Source organism: Stomoxys calcitrans, chromosome 3 (assembly GCF_963082655.1).
Source record: "Stomoxys calcitrans chromosome 3, idStoCalc2.1, whole genome shotgun sequence".
Lineage (NCBI taxonomy): Eukaryota > Metazoa > Arthropoda > Insecta > Diptera > Muscidae > Stomoxys > Stomoxys calcitrans.
This window is the reverse complement of record NC_081554.1, coordinates 190,202,437-190,218,497: the sequence shown is the minus strand read 5'-3', so window position 1 is coordinate 190,218,497 and position 16,061 is coordinate 190,202,437. Positions and strand designations below refer to the sequence as shown.

The 16,061-nt window shown below is 37.9% G+C and overlaps 1 protein-coding gene across 4 annotated transcripts in view; it reads right to left on the bottom strand.

Moving 5' to 3' along the window:
* Positions 1 to 500: 500 nt before the first annotated feature.
* The window catches only part of LOC106085086 (angiotensin-converting enzyme), a 253,968-nt gene continuing 238,407 nt past the window's right edge, over positions 501 to 16,061 (bottom strand). For all 4 annotated transcript variants that reach the window (XM_013249120.2, XM_013249118.2, XM_013249119.2 and 1 more), the window contains exons 9-10: positions 1,260 to 1,400; positions 501 to 1,190 (exon numbers count right to left, since the gene is read on the bottom strand). In XM_013249120.2, coding sequence (XP_013104574.2) covers positions 872 to 1,190; positions 1,260 to 1,400 — 460 coding nt within the window. In that variant the 3' untranslated portion in view covers positions 501 to 871. The remainder of the gene's footprint in view (positions 1,191 to 1,259; positions 1,401 to 16,061) is intronic.

Sequence of the window (16,061 nt, the reverse complement as noted above, 5' to 3'; positions counted from 1 at the left end):
TGTTAAGTTAAACCCCTTCACATATTTCTGCAATTTGGTCTAGATCGATTAAGATTTGGATATAGCTGCCATATAGACCGATATCTCGATTTAAAGTCTTGGCTCCCTAAAGGGCGCATTTATAATCTGATTTCACTGAAATTTGACATAGTGAGTTATATTAGGCTTTTCGACATCCATGTTGTATATGGTTCGGAACATATTTCGATATAACTGCTATGGGACATAAGGTATGCAATTTTCACTGGATTTTAGATGAAAGGCCCGGCCGAACTTAACGCCTTTTTACTTGTTTAAATTAGTATTTGATTGCTTTGAAATTTGCCCTAGTTGAGTTGAATTCAGTGCACTTAATTGAAATGTGTTGCGTTGAGAACACTTTCGCTTTACGAGTATATAACCAATAGCTTCAAATAAAAACCCAAAAGGCTATTTCAAATAAAAAAAATCTATTTATGTTTCTTTTTTTCAACTTTTATAATAAAATTACAAATTAAAGGTATGATTAGTATCTAGCTAATAAGTTTTAATTAAACGTATCTTAAACAAATATTAGAAGGTAATTAGAATGTAATGCGAAAAACTGAAATTTGCACAAGCAAAATGACAAAATACAGCTGGCAACAAAATGAATTGTTTGAATTGCAAAACTCTTAAATTTTAACTAAAGATATTGTACATATGTTCAAACAATTTATGCCTCACTAGGTTATGGTATTAATGACTTTTGTTTTTTTGTTTTGCCTTTTCTTTAATGAATCAAATGACTTGTCTTTAGTGGCAACAACAACAGCATACTTAAAACAAAATAAAATCCAAATGTTTAAGCATTTAGTGTTAATAGCTCCAATTTACAGTTGAATTACCATTTTCAAAATAATGCCATTAAATGCGAAAAACAGATAACAGCCACAACTATGGCATAGCCCCAGCGCGACACCTTGGCTGATTGGCCGTGATTGTAGTAGCCACCAAACACTTGCAAATTGGCCGTCTCTATGCTGCGCTTGCAATAGTCGCCATCATAGTTCCAGCCCACATATTCATTGGTGCGCAAATTCTCCAGACGCAGCCATTCCTCCAGAGGGGCAAAATATTCACGCAAAGCAGAACCGTCCAGGCGGCCCTCGCCCAAGGCCTCCTCCATGACTTCCTGCCACGGCTGTGAGGAGCCTTTGGCCATAATTTTTCTGCAATAATAACAGAGCGAGCATTTGTGAAAACTAAAAAACTGTAATAGAAATGTTTTGCATACTCACTTCAATAAATTGCCCGCTTCGGGATGACGATAGACATCGCATTTGTGCAATGGCTTGCGTGGATCATTGGGATCATATTGACCAGCAGCAAGACACATGCCACGATAGATTTGAAATTGCAAGACTGTGGACACAAAGTATCTGCAAAAACGACAACCAATGTAGAGGGAAAAAAGCATTAGATTGTGTGTTTTTCTGATTTTTTTTTTTGGAAATAAAACTAAGCTTAGGTCTTAAAACAGATCTCTTGGGGCCAACATTTAAATTTATTGATCTTCTTCGACGACAATGACGGCAACATTTCTTGGCATCACTTGGCCTTTTCCACATGAATGCCGTTGGCACACATTAGAATAGTATTCACAAAATTGGGCCCTGACCCAATGACATATCAAAAAATCGAAAAAGAAGAAAAACGAAACCAAACTGAGCTCATAGTTAGTTCCAAGAATGCCTTAATATTGATTTAACTACGATTCGTAGTCAACAAGGCAAATTTTTTGTCAAAAATTATTAGAAATTCACTTCAATTGCAGAAAAAATCATTGAATTTGCTTACTTCTTTCATCATAGGTGAATAAATCAGCGTCTCTTTGCAACCCCAAGTGGGTTTGAGTTTACCAATTAAAATTTCATGCAATAAATGCAATGCTCTGTTTAAAAATAAAATTAAATTAAATTTAAACAAAGTTTTGGTACTGATTTCTAAAAAACGAAAGTTTGTGTCTTAAGTCTTTTGTTGTATGGGTTGCCCAAAAAGTAATTGCGGATTTTTCATATAGTCGGCGTTGACAAATTTTTTCAACGGCTTGTGACTCTGTAATTGCATTCTTTCTTCTGTCAGTTATCAGCTGTTACTTTTAGCTTGCTTTAGAAAAAAAGTATATTTGATTAAAGTTCATTCTAAGTTTTATTAAAAATGCATTTATTTTCTTTTAAAAAATCCGCAATTACTTTTTGGGCAACCAATATTATTCATTCTTGAGGCCATAAAGATAAAAGTGAAAATTGATGGTTAGTCAGCTGATTGTGTAGTAAGCAAGTGAAAATGGCTCTACCATTTCATTGGTTTTTAAGTCGTTTAGATGATTTGGTGTTTCAAGGAGTATCACGTATCTTAACCAAGGTCATCTGACACTCAGGATGTTAGAATTTTATGGATATTATGCGGGGTAAGCTCATTTATGTAGAGTCCTTTACAGACTCATTGTGATACAAGCCCCTTGTGATACCATAGTAGCGACAGACAAGGCATCTAGCGGGAATGGAACCCACAATCCCTGCACTGGTAATCCAAGCACACTACCAACTCAGCTACCGGGGCGCCCGATTGATTGTGCTGAAGCTTTGCACAGATTAATTTCTTGTCCATAAGCAGGTTAAGTTCGAAGATGAGCTATATCGGACTATATCTTGATATAGCTCCCATAAGACGATCTAGTCATGTCCGTCCGTCTGACCGTCTGTTTGTATCACGATACATTCTTTTAAAATAGAGATATTGAGCTGAAGGTTAGGTTAGGCTAGGTAAGAGTGGCAGTCCTTTACAGACCACGATTCCTGCACTGGTAATCCAAGTACGCTACCAACTCAGCTACCGGGGCGCACGATTGATTGAACTAAAACTTTGCACAGATTCATTTTTTTGTCCATAAGCAGGTTAATTTCGAAGATGAGCTATATCGGAGTATATCTTAATATAGCCCCCATATAGACCGATCCGCCGACTTAGGGTCTTAGGCCCATAAAAGCCACATTTATTATCCGATTTTGCTGAAATTTAGGACAGAGAGTTGTGTTGGGCCCGTCGACATTTTTCTGCAATTTGAACCAGATCGCTCCAGATTTGGATATAGCTGCCATATAGACAAATCTTTCGATTAAAGGTCATGGGCCTATAAAAGTCGCATTTGTTGTCCGATGTCGCCAAAATTTGGGACAATGAGTTGTGTTACGGCCTTCGACATGTTTCTTCAATTTGGTCCAGATCGGTCGAGATTTGGATATGGCTGCCATATAGACCGTTATCTGGATTTAAGGTTTTGGGCCCATAACAGGAGCCTTTGTTGTTCGATGTTGCCGAAATTTGAGATAGTGAATTCTGAATTCTGTTATATCCGCAAGGGGGGCGGACCCTCCCACTAACACCAATTTTCAAAAAAGCCAGATGTCGGAGATGGATACATCGATTTAAGCGAAATTTTGTATGCCTCCTTATAGTAGCCCCAAAACAGATAATAGGTATAAAACGTTGGTGTCAAATAACCGGGGGAACGCCCTACCCCAATACCCATCCAATCGGATATGTTAACCGATTGGGACAATATGGGTGAAAGGTTTTAAAATTTGGGTACGAACTTGATGTAACAATTTGACGCAAAGTGTGGGGTCCATGCCACTATGGACATACACCTAAGCCCGTAATCGGCTTGTTGTACGACCTCAATACCAAAAAAAGAAGATACGTAACTTCGTAAAAGAAAATCTAAGTCAGAATTTCCGTGCTACTTACAAAATCCTTAATTGTTTCCCATGCCACTCCCCTAAGTTGGTTCGCTTCTGGTCCCCACCTAAGTGCCGGTATCTGTAAGACGCGAAAGCCGGGCAATAACAAAGGAAAGGACAATGGATTGAGGAAAAACCGCCTAAAAATGACATGTTTATCAATTTGGGGAATATAGGTATCAAATGAAAGGTTCAAATTGGTTCAATTCCCAGGGGGCAGCCCCACCCAAGAAAACCACACCCAAACGGACATGTAGGCCAAACGGGACAATATGGAACTCGAACGAAAGGTATTTGTGAATAAAATATGAAATTTATACAAAAAATTTAGTCTATTCCCCGAGAGACGACAGGCGTTTGTGAATAGAATATGAAATTTATACAAAAAATTTAGTCTATTCCCCGAGAGTCGCCCACCCCAAAATTATGCCCCAAAGGGACATGTATACCAAACGGTACATATTGGATTTTAATGAAATGTATTTCAGAGCTAAAAATGAATATAAAATATTTTCATATTTGAAATATGTCAAAAGGGGGCCTCTAACTCTTAAGGGTGTAGGAAAGCACACTCTTACAGCTAGTATATGTATATTCTTGATCGCCATGCCAGTAAGTCGTTCTAGCCATGTCCGTCCGTCTATGGAAAGTAAGCTAACTTCTGAAGGAGTTAGCTGGCCACTTGAAATTTATTCAAATATTCCTTATTGAGGCCACCCTGGCGCAGAGGTTGGCATATCTGCTTATGATACTGAACGTCTGAAAACATCTGGGGTTATAAGCTCAATAATGCTGGCGACATTTGTGAGGTATTTAGTCATGTAAAAGTTCTCTACTAAGTGGTGTCAGCCCGCGGTACGGTAGCCACTTGAAATTTTGCAAAAATATTTTTTGTTGTGGCTACCATACGGCTGAGGACAGCAAGTCCGCTTATGATGATGAATGCGTGCTGCTTTCAAATACCTTTCGGATTGAGTAACAAAAATGAGTTTCCTTATAATTGAGATTAAACTTAAAACTGACAGCATTTATTGATATGAGAGAATTTACTCCGCAGTTTCGAAACGAAGATAGAAAAAATGTGTTGATCAAAGATTGTTTTTCCATTAAAGCTGTTGTGTTGAATTTGCTATTTAGAGAAAACTTTAGCCAACTTTTGTCTTCAGAAAAATTGTCATCACCATTATATCTTTGCAGATAGTCCATGCCTAATTCGGTTTTAAGTACTTTGCTGTATGCCGCCTAGTGCTTCTTCGGTAATATTTTGGTAGGCCTTAAAAAATACCTAACATTTCTATGCTTTTCTCGTGTTTTTCAAGGTTAAGCCCTACCTTAAACAATTTGCATAATCTATTAAAGTTTTATTTCCCATTCATCTATAAGGGCTCTTTGAAAACTTCATACAAATGACTGCGTCCACAACAAATTCCCATTACCTTGCCTTACTCCCACAATAGCAATTATTTGTAACTTTTTGATTTATTGCAATAAATTTATTATTTATGACAAATTTTATTTGTGTGCTGGTATTAAACAACAAAAATAATACCAAATAAATAAAGAAAAATATTAACATTTGTGTAAAATTGTCACCATAAAACTTCTCACATTTACGCCTTCTGCAATAGACAACACAGAATAAAGACCACCATAGCTAGGAATTGATTGTTAACAACAATGGCCAAGAGAACTAACTAGGTCTGTTGCCGATTTTGTTTGTGGCATATTAACAGAACAACAAACAAAATGACAAAAAGTTTGCATGTCTAAAAATAGTTTACAATCTAAAGCATGGTTGCGTTGTAAATCACGATTTCCACTCAATGTGGTTCGCTCTAAATAAGACCTCTGGCCGCAGAAACGAATGCACTGCACATGGCTGACTATTGTTATGTAAAAGGATTTAGAAAACAGAATCTATCAATGAACGTGTGTGTGAGAAACAAAAATCACCACATTTTACGATCACCTAATTCCAGATACAAAAAAGAAAAAAAATGTTTGCTTTGCCTTTCGTTTTCATTTGCTTAGCCTGTTTGAAGTCTCTCCCATTCATAGATTCATCCATCTGCACACCTACAGTTGGCCACTTTAAGCAGACACTTGCCCAGGCCAATGGATAACTTGTCATGACAAGCCAATATTCCCGAAAACCATGCGGACAAGCTCAACGAAAACGAAAAATCATATGAACCACTTCAAAGAAGGAGGCCACTATGTCGGTGGGTTACCAGTATACATTGATTTCGTGTCAGATTTTCTTTTTTGGTTTTTTGGGGTTTTTCATTGAAGGCATGACTCCTTTTGGTGTTACCATGCCCCATTTGCAGGCAGTGATTGTCGCCTTCAGCATTGCCTTTAGGAAATATTTCTTTTTTAAGCTTTTCCCTAATTTCGCCCTACCTTTTTTTCTTGCTTGCCCTGGCCTTTGTTCATTGATATAATTAAATAACATTTGCTTTGTTATATCGCATTATTGGGGCTCTTAGTCACACTTACTCTAGATAATGGCGATAGTTTAGTTTCGTTTAATACCAAAAGAAAAAAAATTGCTAAAGAAAAAATTGCAGTAGTTTGGCTGCAATGATGGCTCAATTAGTCCGTTAATTTGCTATTCAATTAAATATTCGGGAAGTTATAAAAATCACTCAAACGCCTAATAGTTTTTATCGCAATCATCATCATAAGACCAACAGATGATTAGCGTTATAAAATAGTGGGGCAATATCACCAAAAAGGTGATAAATGTTAACTAAACGATGGTTGTGGTTTAAACGAAAGACTTAAGACACAAGCGCGGAATAAAAAAAATCAAAAGCATTTTCTAACGAATTATAATCTTAATGCATGATGTGCCATATCGATGATATATGGTCATCAAAGTACGTAATGTAGGCGACATTTTTGAATATCTCTGACTGAATTTCTTCACAAAAATATTTGGCTTTGTACAAAGAAAAAAAACTTGGCTGGAAATTTTTGCATTTTTTTGCTCGAAGGATTTTAGCAATGATTACAAGCCTAATAACAAAAACTTCAAATTAAAGACGTTATCTTAAAATTTAAGTTGCTTTTAACTAATGGACACAACCAACGGTTTTAAATTTCTATCGCTTATTGATTACCATTTCACTTCAGAACTAACTGTCCAATTATTATTTTTTTTTTCTGAAAAAAAAAAAAATTTTTGATTAGTATCTTATTTGAAGTATCCTGCATTTGAAGATTCCCCTTTATAAGGCCACTAGTCGAACTGGGCCGCTCCGCTGCGCCTTCTTTAACTCTCTAATATATTTTTAGGGTGGGAACACTTTGCCCTGAATGTGGATATAGATTTCGTGCCACTGTAGCCTATGTCTGCCTATGATGCTGAACGCCTGCGTTCACACCTCTGGTGAAAACATCGGATAAAATTTTAAGCGGTGGTTATCCCTTCTTAATGCTGGCGACATTTGGAGTTAACAGCAATACATGGTCATGTAAAAAAAATTTCCCCAAAAAGGAGTCGCACTCCGTTTGGACTAAGAAAAAAAGGTCCCTTATCATTGATAAACTCAACTTAAATCGGAAAGCACTCATTGATGTGTGAGAAGTTTGCCCCCGCTCGGTCCCTTGGCAAATTTTTACATTTCAAATGAGTCCTATATTACCGTATTGGTAAATATTTCCTGTTTACGGGATATTTCGGGCCTGGTCACTTGGCCATTAAAGTAAATATAAGATGCTCTACTTTCAAAATCATTCATATGAGCCCTTAATGGCATGTCCAGAAAATCTATCAATTTCCAGGTTTTTGGTTTTTTGGGGTGGGGTGGCTGCCCAAACACATGGCTCTATTCTGATTGGTCTATAGATCCATTTGACGGGTTTTGGGCGGCCCCGCGTGTGACTGTGAGAGTGCAAACAAAAAATTCGAACGAATCACATTACCAATCTCTGAGATCTGGTATTTTTGAAAACTAGGTAAAGGGGAAGTTTGTTCTAGTGGAGACATTTCAACTCAAATATGGGTATCAAATTCGTGCTCCACTCTCAAATCGCTTTCATTAAAGTCCCATATTGCCATGGTCGGTAAATATGAACCATTTGGGGGGTACTTTTAGGTTGGGGCGGCCCCTTTGCCTTGCAATTAAATATCAAATTCGTTCTCTACTGTCAAATACCGTGGATTTATACTCCATATTGTCATAGTAGGAAATAAAGGTCAGTTAGGGGGTAATTTAGGGCGTACGCCAAACATATTAACATGGACGTTCAATTTGTCTGCCGTCTGTCCGTCCGTCCGTCTGTTTGTCTGTCGAAAGCACGTAACTTTCGAAGGAGTAAAGCTAGCCGCTTGAAATTTTGCACACACACTTTTTATTATCGTAGGTCGGTTGGGATTCAAAATGATTCAAATCGGTTAATAATCTGGTATAGCTGTCATATAAACCGATCTTGGATCTTAACTTCTTAGCCAATAGAGAGCGCAATTCTCGTCCGATTTGCCTGAAATTTCGCATGAGGTGTTTTGTTATGACTTCCAATAACTATAGTTAGTATGGCGCAAATCGGTACATAACCTGATAAAACTGCCATATAAACTGATCTGGGATCTTGACTTCTTGAGCCTCTAGAGGGTGCAATTCTCATCCGATTTGGAAGACATTTACTACAACGGCTTCTCTCATAACCTTCTACATACGTGTCTAATATGGTCTGAATTGATCAATAGCTTGATGCAGCTCTCATATAAATCTATCTCCCAATTTTACTTCTTGAGCCCCTGCAAGCCGCAATTCTTATCCGAATGAACTGAATTATTACACAATGAATTCTACAATGTTCAGCATTCAATTCATTTATGGTCCGAATCGGACTTAAACTTGATATAGCTTCAATAGCATAACAGTTCTTATTCAATATTCTTTGTTTGCCTAAAAAGAGATACCGCGTATAGAACTCGACAAATGCGTTCCATGGTGGAGGGTATATAAGATTTAAGGTCTTGAACTACGGTAATACGTTTACTTTCCCCAAAACGTATTTCCTTACCTTCAACGAATATATTTTTAAGATTTGTATCTTTAATATTAAAGCGAAGAGTTAAGAATCCTTAAACCTTAAAAAATCTTTAATATCAAGTAAAATATCTTTCATCAAAAGATATATTTGCTTAAAAATTTGGAAAATTTGTCATCTGAAAATAAAGATCGTGGTCCTTGCTTTAAATCTTTTAAATTAGGAAAACATTTTTTAAGGTGGCACGCTATTCAAATTCGGCTATACCAAAAAGTCACTTATCATGGGCTTACAGTGGAACCATGAAGCAGACATCATCTTTGTATCTGTGAGAAGTCACTACTCAGTTCTTTAATGTGTTATGTCAAAATGAGTTTTGATCTTTGTTTTTTGGTTCCAAATTGAATCAAAAATGGCTGAAAAGATTTTCATGAAATTTTCACAGATGGTAGAGTTTAACTCCCCTTGGAAGTCTCAATTTTCATCAGATTGGGCTGAAATTTGGAACAAAGACTTGTGCTATAAATTTCAACCTCCATGTCAAGTATGATCCGAATCGGTCTCTAAACAGGCATTTCCCCTGTAAAAACTTATCCCTGGATTTGACTACTTGAGACGTTAAAAGTCCAATTTTCCTCCGATTTGGGGGAAATTTGGAACAAAGACTTTTGTTTTGACTTTCAACATCCATACCAAGTATGATCCGAACATAAACCGATCCCCGGATTTGAATTCTTGAGCCCTTAGAAGCCTCATTCAACCTCCTTGCCAAGTATGATCCGCATTTGAATCTTGAGCGCTTAGATGCCTCATTTTTCTTTCCATTTGGCTGAAACTTGAAACAAAGACTTGTGCTATGACTTTCAATATCTATGCCAAGTATGATCCGAATCGGTCTATAACCAGATAAAGCCCCTATATAAACCTATCCCCGGATTGGACTTCTTCATCCTTTAGAAGCCTAAATATTCACCCGATTAGACTGATATTTGGCCCAAAAACCTATCTTATGACTTGAACACATAGCCTAGGCTATGCATGGGTACCAATTCGAGTTTACGTTGTTTGGACGTGTTCTCCCCCTTGGTTAGGGGCGGAGCACTATCTAAAACTCCTTCCGATCTATGAGTCACGGCACCCGGTTGCAATGCAACTCCACATCGAGCTTGCGCTCTACCCGCGATTTGGGTCCAAACCACAGCCACCACATTACTCCCCACTGGGGCCTCACCATAGTCGGACTGGGATCGAAATGCCAGGGGCTCCCGACTCTCGTGGTACCAGATTAAGGACTCTGGTCAGCCTCATAGCCGCAGCTACAGCCAGTTGAATCCCAAACGGTTCCGGACTGATCACCTGAAAGCAAAACGGCCAAATCCATATCCCCAAACCCCCACCCTCCATCCCACCCCAAAAACCCCCCACTACCACCAAGATAAAAACATGGTGTCCAACAAAGCGGACTAAAACCCAATACGGATGTAAAAACGGACAAAATACCCAAAGGCCAGAAATATATAGTAGTCCTTGTACCTACCATGTCTTCTGCCACGGCGAAGTCTACCTCACTCCATTTCCCGATAGTCGGACCAAAGATATTCCCCCTCCTTTTTTGGCATTAAAGTCTGCTAGAACGATTTTAAAATTATGTGCGGCCAGCGTTCATGTGTTCACTCTAGGCGCTCATAAAATATTTCTTCGGTCTTTTCGCCCTTGTTTTTTGCCGGGCCATGGGAACAGATAGGACCGTTGCAAAATAATGACCCCATTTGAGACGAGGGAGAAACCAAGATTGGCCTGGACTTTGCCAAGTTAAAGCCACTCAGAATCGTTGCCCTGTATTTTTACATAAATAAAGAAGTAAAAAAGCATTAAGTTCAGCCGGGCCGAACTTTGGATACCCACCACCTTGGGTGTATATGTAAACCCCATTTCGGCATAATCCGGTGAAAATTGGATAACTCACGCACCCAAATTCGGCACGGACATTGAGTGGTGTAATGTATATGTCACTATTAAGTTTTGTAGAACAAAATATTGGTCTCTTTGGCAGATATATCCAATTATAAACCGATCTGAACCATATAAAGGTCGGATATCGTGAGGCTCAGAAAAACTCACTGTTTCAAATTTCAGCAAAATCTGGTAATAAATAAAGCTTTTATGGACTTCAGTCCCCTTATCGGCGAATCGGTCCAAATGGCAGTTATATCTAAATATAGTCCGATCTGAACCATATTTAGGTCGGATGTTGGGAGGTTTTAACCTACTCAATGTTTCAAATTTCACGGAAATCGGGTAATAAATAAAGCTTTTATTGGCTTCCGGCCACCGTAGCGCAGAGGTTAGCATGTCCGCTTATGACGTTGAATGCCTGGGTTCGAATCCTGGCGAGACCATCAGAAACAAATTTCAGCGGTGGTTTTCCCCTCCTAATGCTGGCAATATTTGTGAGGTACTATGCCATGTAAAACTTCTCTTCGGCTGGGCCCCTTATCAGCAGATCGGTCTATATGGCAGCTATAACTAAATTAAGTCCGATCTGAACCATATTTATGTCAGATGTCAGGAGGCTTAAAATGATTCACTGTTTCAAATTTCAGCAAAAATCGGGTAATAAAAAAAGCTTTATTGGCTTCAGATCCCTTATCGGCAGATCGGTATATATGGCAGCTATATCTAAATATGGACCGATCTAATTCATACTTAGGTCAGATGTCGGGAGGCTTAAAATGACCCAATGCTGCAAATATCAGCGAAATCCAGTAGTAAATAAAACTTGTATGCTCCTCAGACCCTTTACGGGAGATCGGTCTATATGGTAGCTATATTTAAATATAGTCCGATCTGAACCATATTTAGGTCAGTTGTCGGAAAGCTTTGAACTACTCCCTGTTTCAAATTTCAGCAAATACCGATGAAAAATAAAGGTTTTATGGGCATTAGGCCCTTTATCGGAAAATCGCTCTATATAGCAGTTATATCCAAATATGGTCCGATTTGGCCCGTTCAAGAGCTTAAGCAGCATGGATCAAAAAGACGTATCTGTGCCAAATTTCAGCTCAATATCTCAATTTTTTAAGGCTGTAGAGTAATTTCAACAGAAGGCCGGCCAGGCGGACAGCCACCCGGACATCGTTAAATCGTCTTAGAATTTTACGACGATCCGAAATATATATACTTTGTAGGGTCGGAAATTGATATTTCGATGTGTTGCAAACGGAATAACTAAATGAATATACCCCCTATCCTACCGTGGTGGTTATAAAAAGACGACGTTGTTTAAGAAAAAAATTGCTTTTTTTATTGCTTTTGGATGGCTTTTGCTAACGAACCCTCATGCTAATGATCGCTCATCACATATGTGAGGACCGAAAAACGGAATTTTATTAAATTTTAGATTAATAGTGTATTTTTCGGGGACCGTAGCATGATAACAATTGGGAAATGGACCAAAAAACGAATGAATGACAGAATTTTGCCATGAAGAATAGATCCACAAATCTTCCCCATACCCGAAACGGGACCACTTTTTGTCATGGGGCTTGTTATAATCTTATAAACAATAATTTTCTTATATGAAAGTGTCATAAAATGGTATATTCATAATTTGATTGGCCAACAAATTATGGTTGGCACATTTTGTTAAACTATGCTGTAGCTCGCCTACATTTGCAAGCGCTTGCTATTACTCAGTAATCTAAACAGATGTGTGTTACGAATACATGTTTCGATTCCCATCAATTAAGAACATGTATAATTAAATCGTATTCCAAAAAGGCATTTGATAGACAAATACACTCATTTTCAATTTTTTTGCAACATAGCCAATAAGCCGGTTTTGTGTTATTTTGTTTACAAAAGCGAAGGTGCTAGAGAGAAAAAGTCTATGTGAAATCCATGATGTTAATTGCTTTGCATTTTTTTTCTGTGACTGCAATTTCAATTCTCTGTTTCTAAAAGTGTGTGTTCTCCTGCCAACCCCATGCACTCGCACACACTTACTCCGAAACTACGTCAACAGTTTAGAAAAAGGAAGTTGTGCAAATTGCCTGCTTGTTTGCATTGGACTGCTGTGATAAGGGGTTGATCTAGAAATCTAGTTTCGTTTTTCTTTAGCTCAATCACTGGTTTTTCTCTATGCAACTAAAAACTGAATTGAATATTTTTAAATGTTTTGAAACTGGTTCCATATATTGTTACTACTGCATACAAGTATTATTATTACTTTGGCAAATTTACAAATAAAACAAAAAAATATGGAAAATCAATCTTCTATTTAGTTTAGTTGCACAAGAAAACCAGCATAAGTCATTTACAATGTTGAAATTACGAAAGCAAAGCCAGAATTCCACTTTCAAACTCGTTAGCATTGGTTAAGGACAAATGTATTGTACATGATCTTTGGATTGCGACGGGTTTATGTTCTGGAAACGAAAAGACAAAAGACTTAAGCAACAAACGTGACTTTGTTGAAATGCATGTTGATAAGAGTGGAGCGGAAATACCTTAATCAAAGGTTGATAATATGACACTCTAATGGTTAAGAAAAGTTTTAAAAGTTTACTTGAATCGATAATGCTTTCAGTGAACAATACAGAGGTATTTCTTTAAATTTTATATAAAAAATTTTAGATTTTGAAGTTGTGAACCATCTGGCAGACTTTTTGTATGAGGACAACACCTTGTGTTGGCTGATGCAATTTTATATTTCTATTGGAAAGCTTGAGATTTTCTAGCATTATGGTACTCAGAACGTTTGGACGTACGACCATCATTTGGGATGTTTGCAGTGACTTGAAAAAATTTATTTGAAACAATTAAAAAGGCGTTATGTTCGGCCGGGCCGAACTTTGGATACCCATCAAAATCCGGTGAAAATTGCATACGTTATGTCCCATAGCAGTTATATCGATATATTGATTGCCCAAAATGTAATTGCGGATTTTTTAAAAGAAAGTAAATGCATTTTTAATAATACCTAGAATGAACTTTAATCAAATATACTTTTTTAACACTTTTTGTCTAAAGCAAGCTAAAAGTAACAGCTGATAACTGACGGAAGAAAGAATGCAATTACAGAGTCACAAGCTGTGAAAAAATTTGTCAACGCCGACTATATGAAAAATCCGCAATTACTTTTTGGGCAACCCAATATGTTCCGATTTGGACCAAATACTAATAAGTACAACTTATTGTTCAATTATGTATAACAAAATATTGGTCTTTTTAGTAGCTATATCTAAAAATAAACCGATCTGAACCATATACGACACGGATGTCGCAAAGTCTAAAATAAGTCACTGTGACAAATTTCAGTTAAATCGCTTTTATGGCCTCAAAACCTAAAACCGAGAGATCGGTCTATATGGCAGCTATATCCAAATCTGGACCGATCTAGGCTAAATTGAAGAAGGATATTGAAGAGCCTAACAGAACTCACTGTCCCAAATTTCAGCAAAATCGAGTAATAAATGTGGCTATTATGGGCCTAAGACCCTAAATCTGAGGATCGGTCTATATGGCAGCTATATCCAAATCTAAACCGATCAAAGCCAAATTGAAGAAGAATATCGAAGGACCTAACACAACTCACTATCCCAAATTTCAGCAAAATCGGATAATAAATGTGGCTTTTATGGGCCTAAGACCCTAAATCGGAGGATCGGAGGATGACAGCTATATCCAAATCTGGCCCGATCCTGGCCTAATTAACGAAGGCAGTCGAAGGGCCCAACACAACTCACTGTACCAAATTTCAGCAAAATTGGATAATAAATGTGGCTTTTATGGGCTTAAGACCCTACATCGGAGAATCGGTTTATATGGTAGCTATATCCAAGTCTGAACCGATCTGGGCCAAATTAATGAATGATGTCGAAGGGCCTAACGCAACTCACTGTCCCAAATTTCAGCAAAATCGGATAATAAATGTGGCTTTTATGGGCTTAAGACCCTACATCGGAGAATCGGTTTATATGGTAGCTATATCCAAGTCTGAACCGATCTGGGCCAAATTAATGAATGATGTCGAAGGGCCTAACGCAACTCACTGTCCCAAATTTCAGCAAAATCGGATAATAAATGTGGCTTTTATGGGCCTAAGACCCTAAATCGGAGGATCGGAGGATGACAGCTATATCCAAATCTGGCCCGATCCTGGCCTAATTAACGAAGGCAGTCGAAGGGCCTAACACAACTCACTGTACCAAATTTCAGCAAAATTGGATAATAAATGTGGCTTTTATGGGCTTAAGACCCTACATCGGAGAATCGGCCTATATGGCAGCTATATCCAAATCTGAACCGATCTGAGCCGAATTGACGGAGGATGTCGAAGGGCCTAACACAACTCACTGTCCCAAATTTCAGCAAAATCGGATAATAAATGTGGCTTTTATGGGCATAAGACCCTAAATCGGCAGATCGGTCTATGTGGGGGCTATATATAGTCCGATATAGCCCATCTTAGAACTTAACCTGCTTATGGACAAAAAAAGAATCTGTGCAAAGTTTCAGCTCAATAGCTCTGTTTTTAAAGACTGTAACGTGATTTCAACAGACAGACGGACAGACGGATGGACATATCTAGATCGTTTTAGATTTTTACGCTGATCAAGAAAAGACCCTAAATCGGCAGATCGGTCTATATGGGGGCTATATCAAGATATAGTCCGATATAGCCCATCTTCGAACTTAACCTGCTTATGGACAAAAAAGAATCTGTGCAAAGTTTCAGCTCAATATCTCTGTTTTTAAAGACTGTAGCGTGATTTCAACAGACAAACGGACAGACGGACGGACATGTCTAGATCGTTTTAGATTTTTACGCTGATCAAGAATATATATACTTTATAGGGTCGGAAATGGGTATTTCGATTTGTTGCAAACGGAATGACAAAATTAAAAATAAATATACCCCCTTCCTTCGGTGGATGAAAAGATGGAATTAACTTGCAAACATTTTCCCACGACAAATTTTTACTAATTTCGGAGTGGATTATCAGGACCGGAGTGCATTGATTTACTTTAACCTTTGTATGGTCATGAAATATCATCTTAAAGCACTGCCAAAACCTGGTATAATGAACTCAATCGTTGCCGACACTCGTCCAAAGTCGAATTCCGTGAAGGTCCTCCAAAAACAGCCCTTTTACCCGAGAACATTGATGCCGTGCGTCAGTTTATAATGCAAGATGGTCATGTGATATACCGTGAAATAAAGGCATCTTTGGTCATTTCTTCCATCAGCATACTTTCCATATTCCATGAACACATTGCCATAAAAAATGTTTG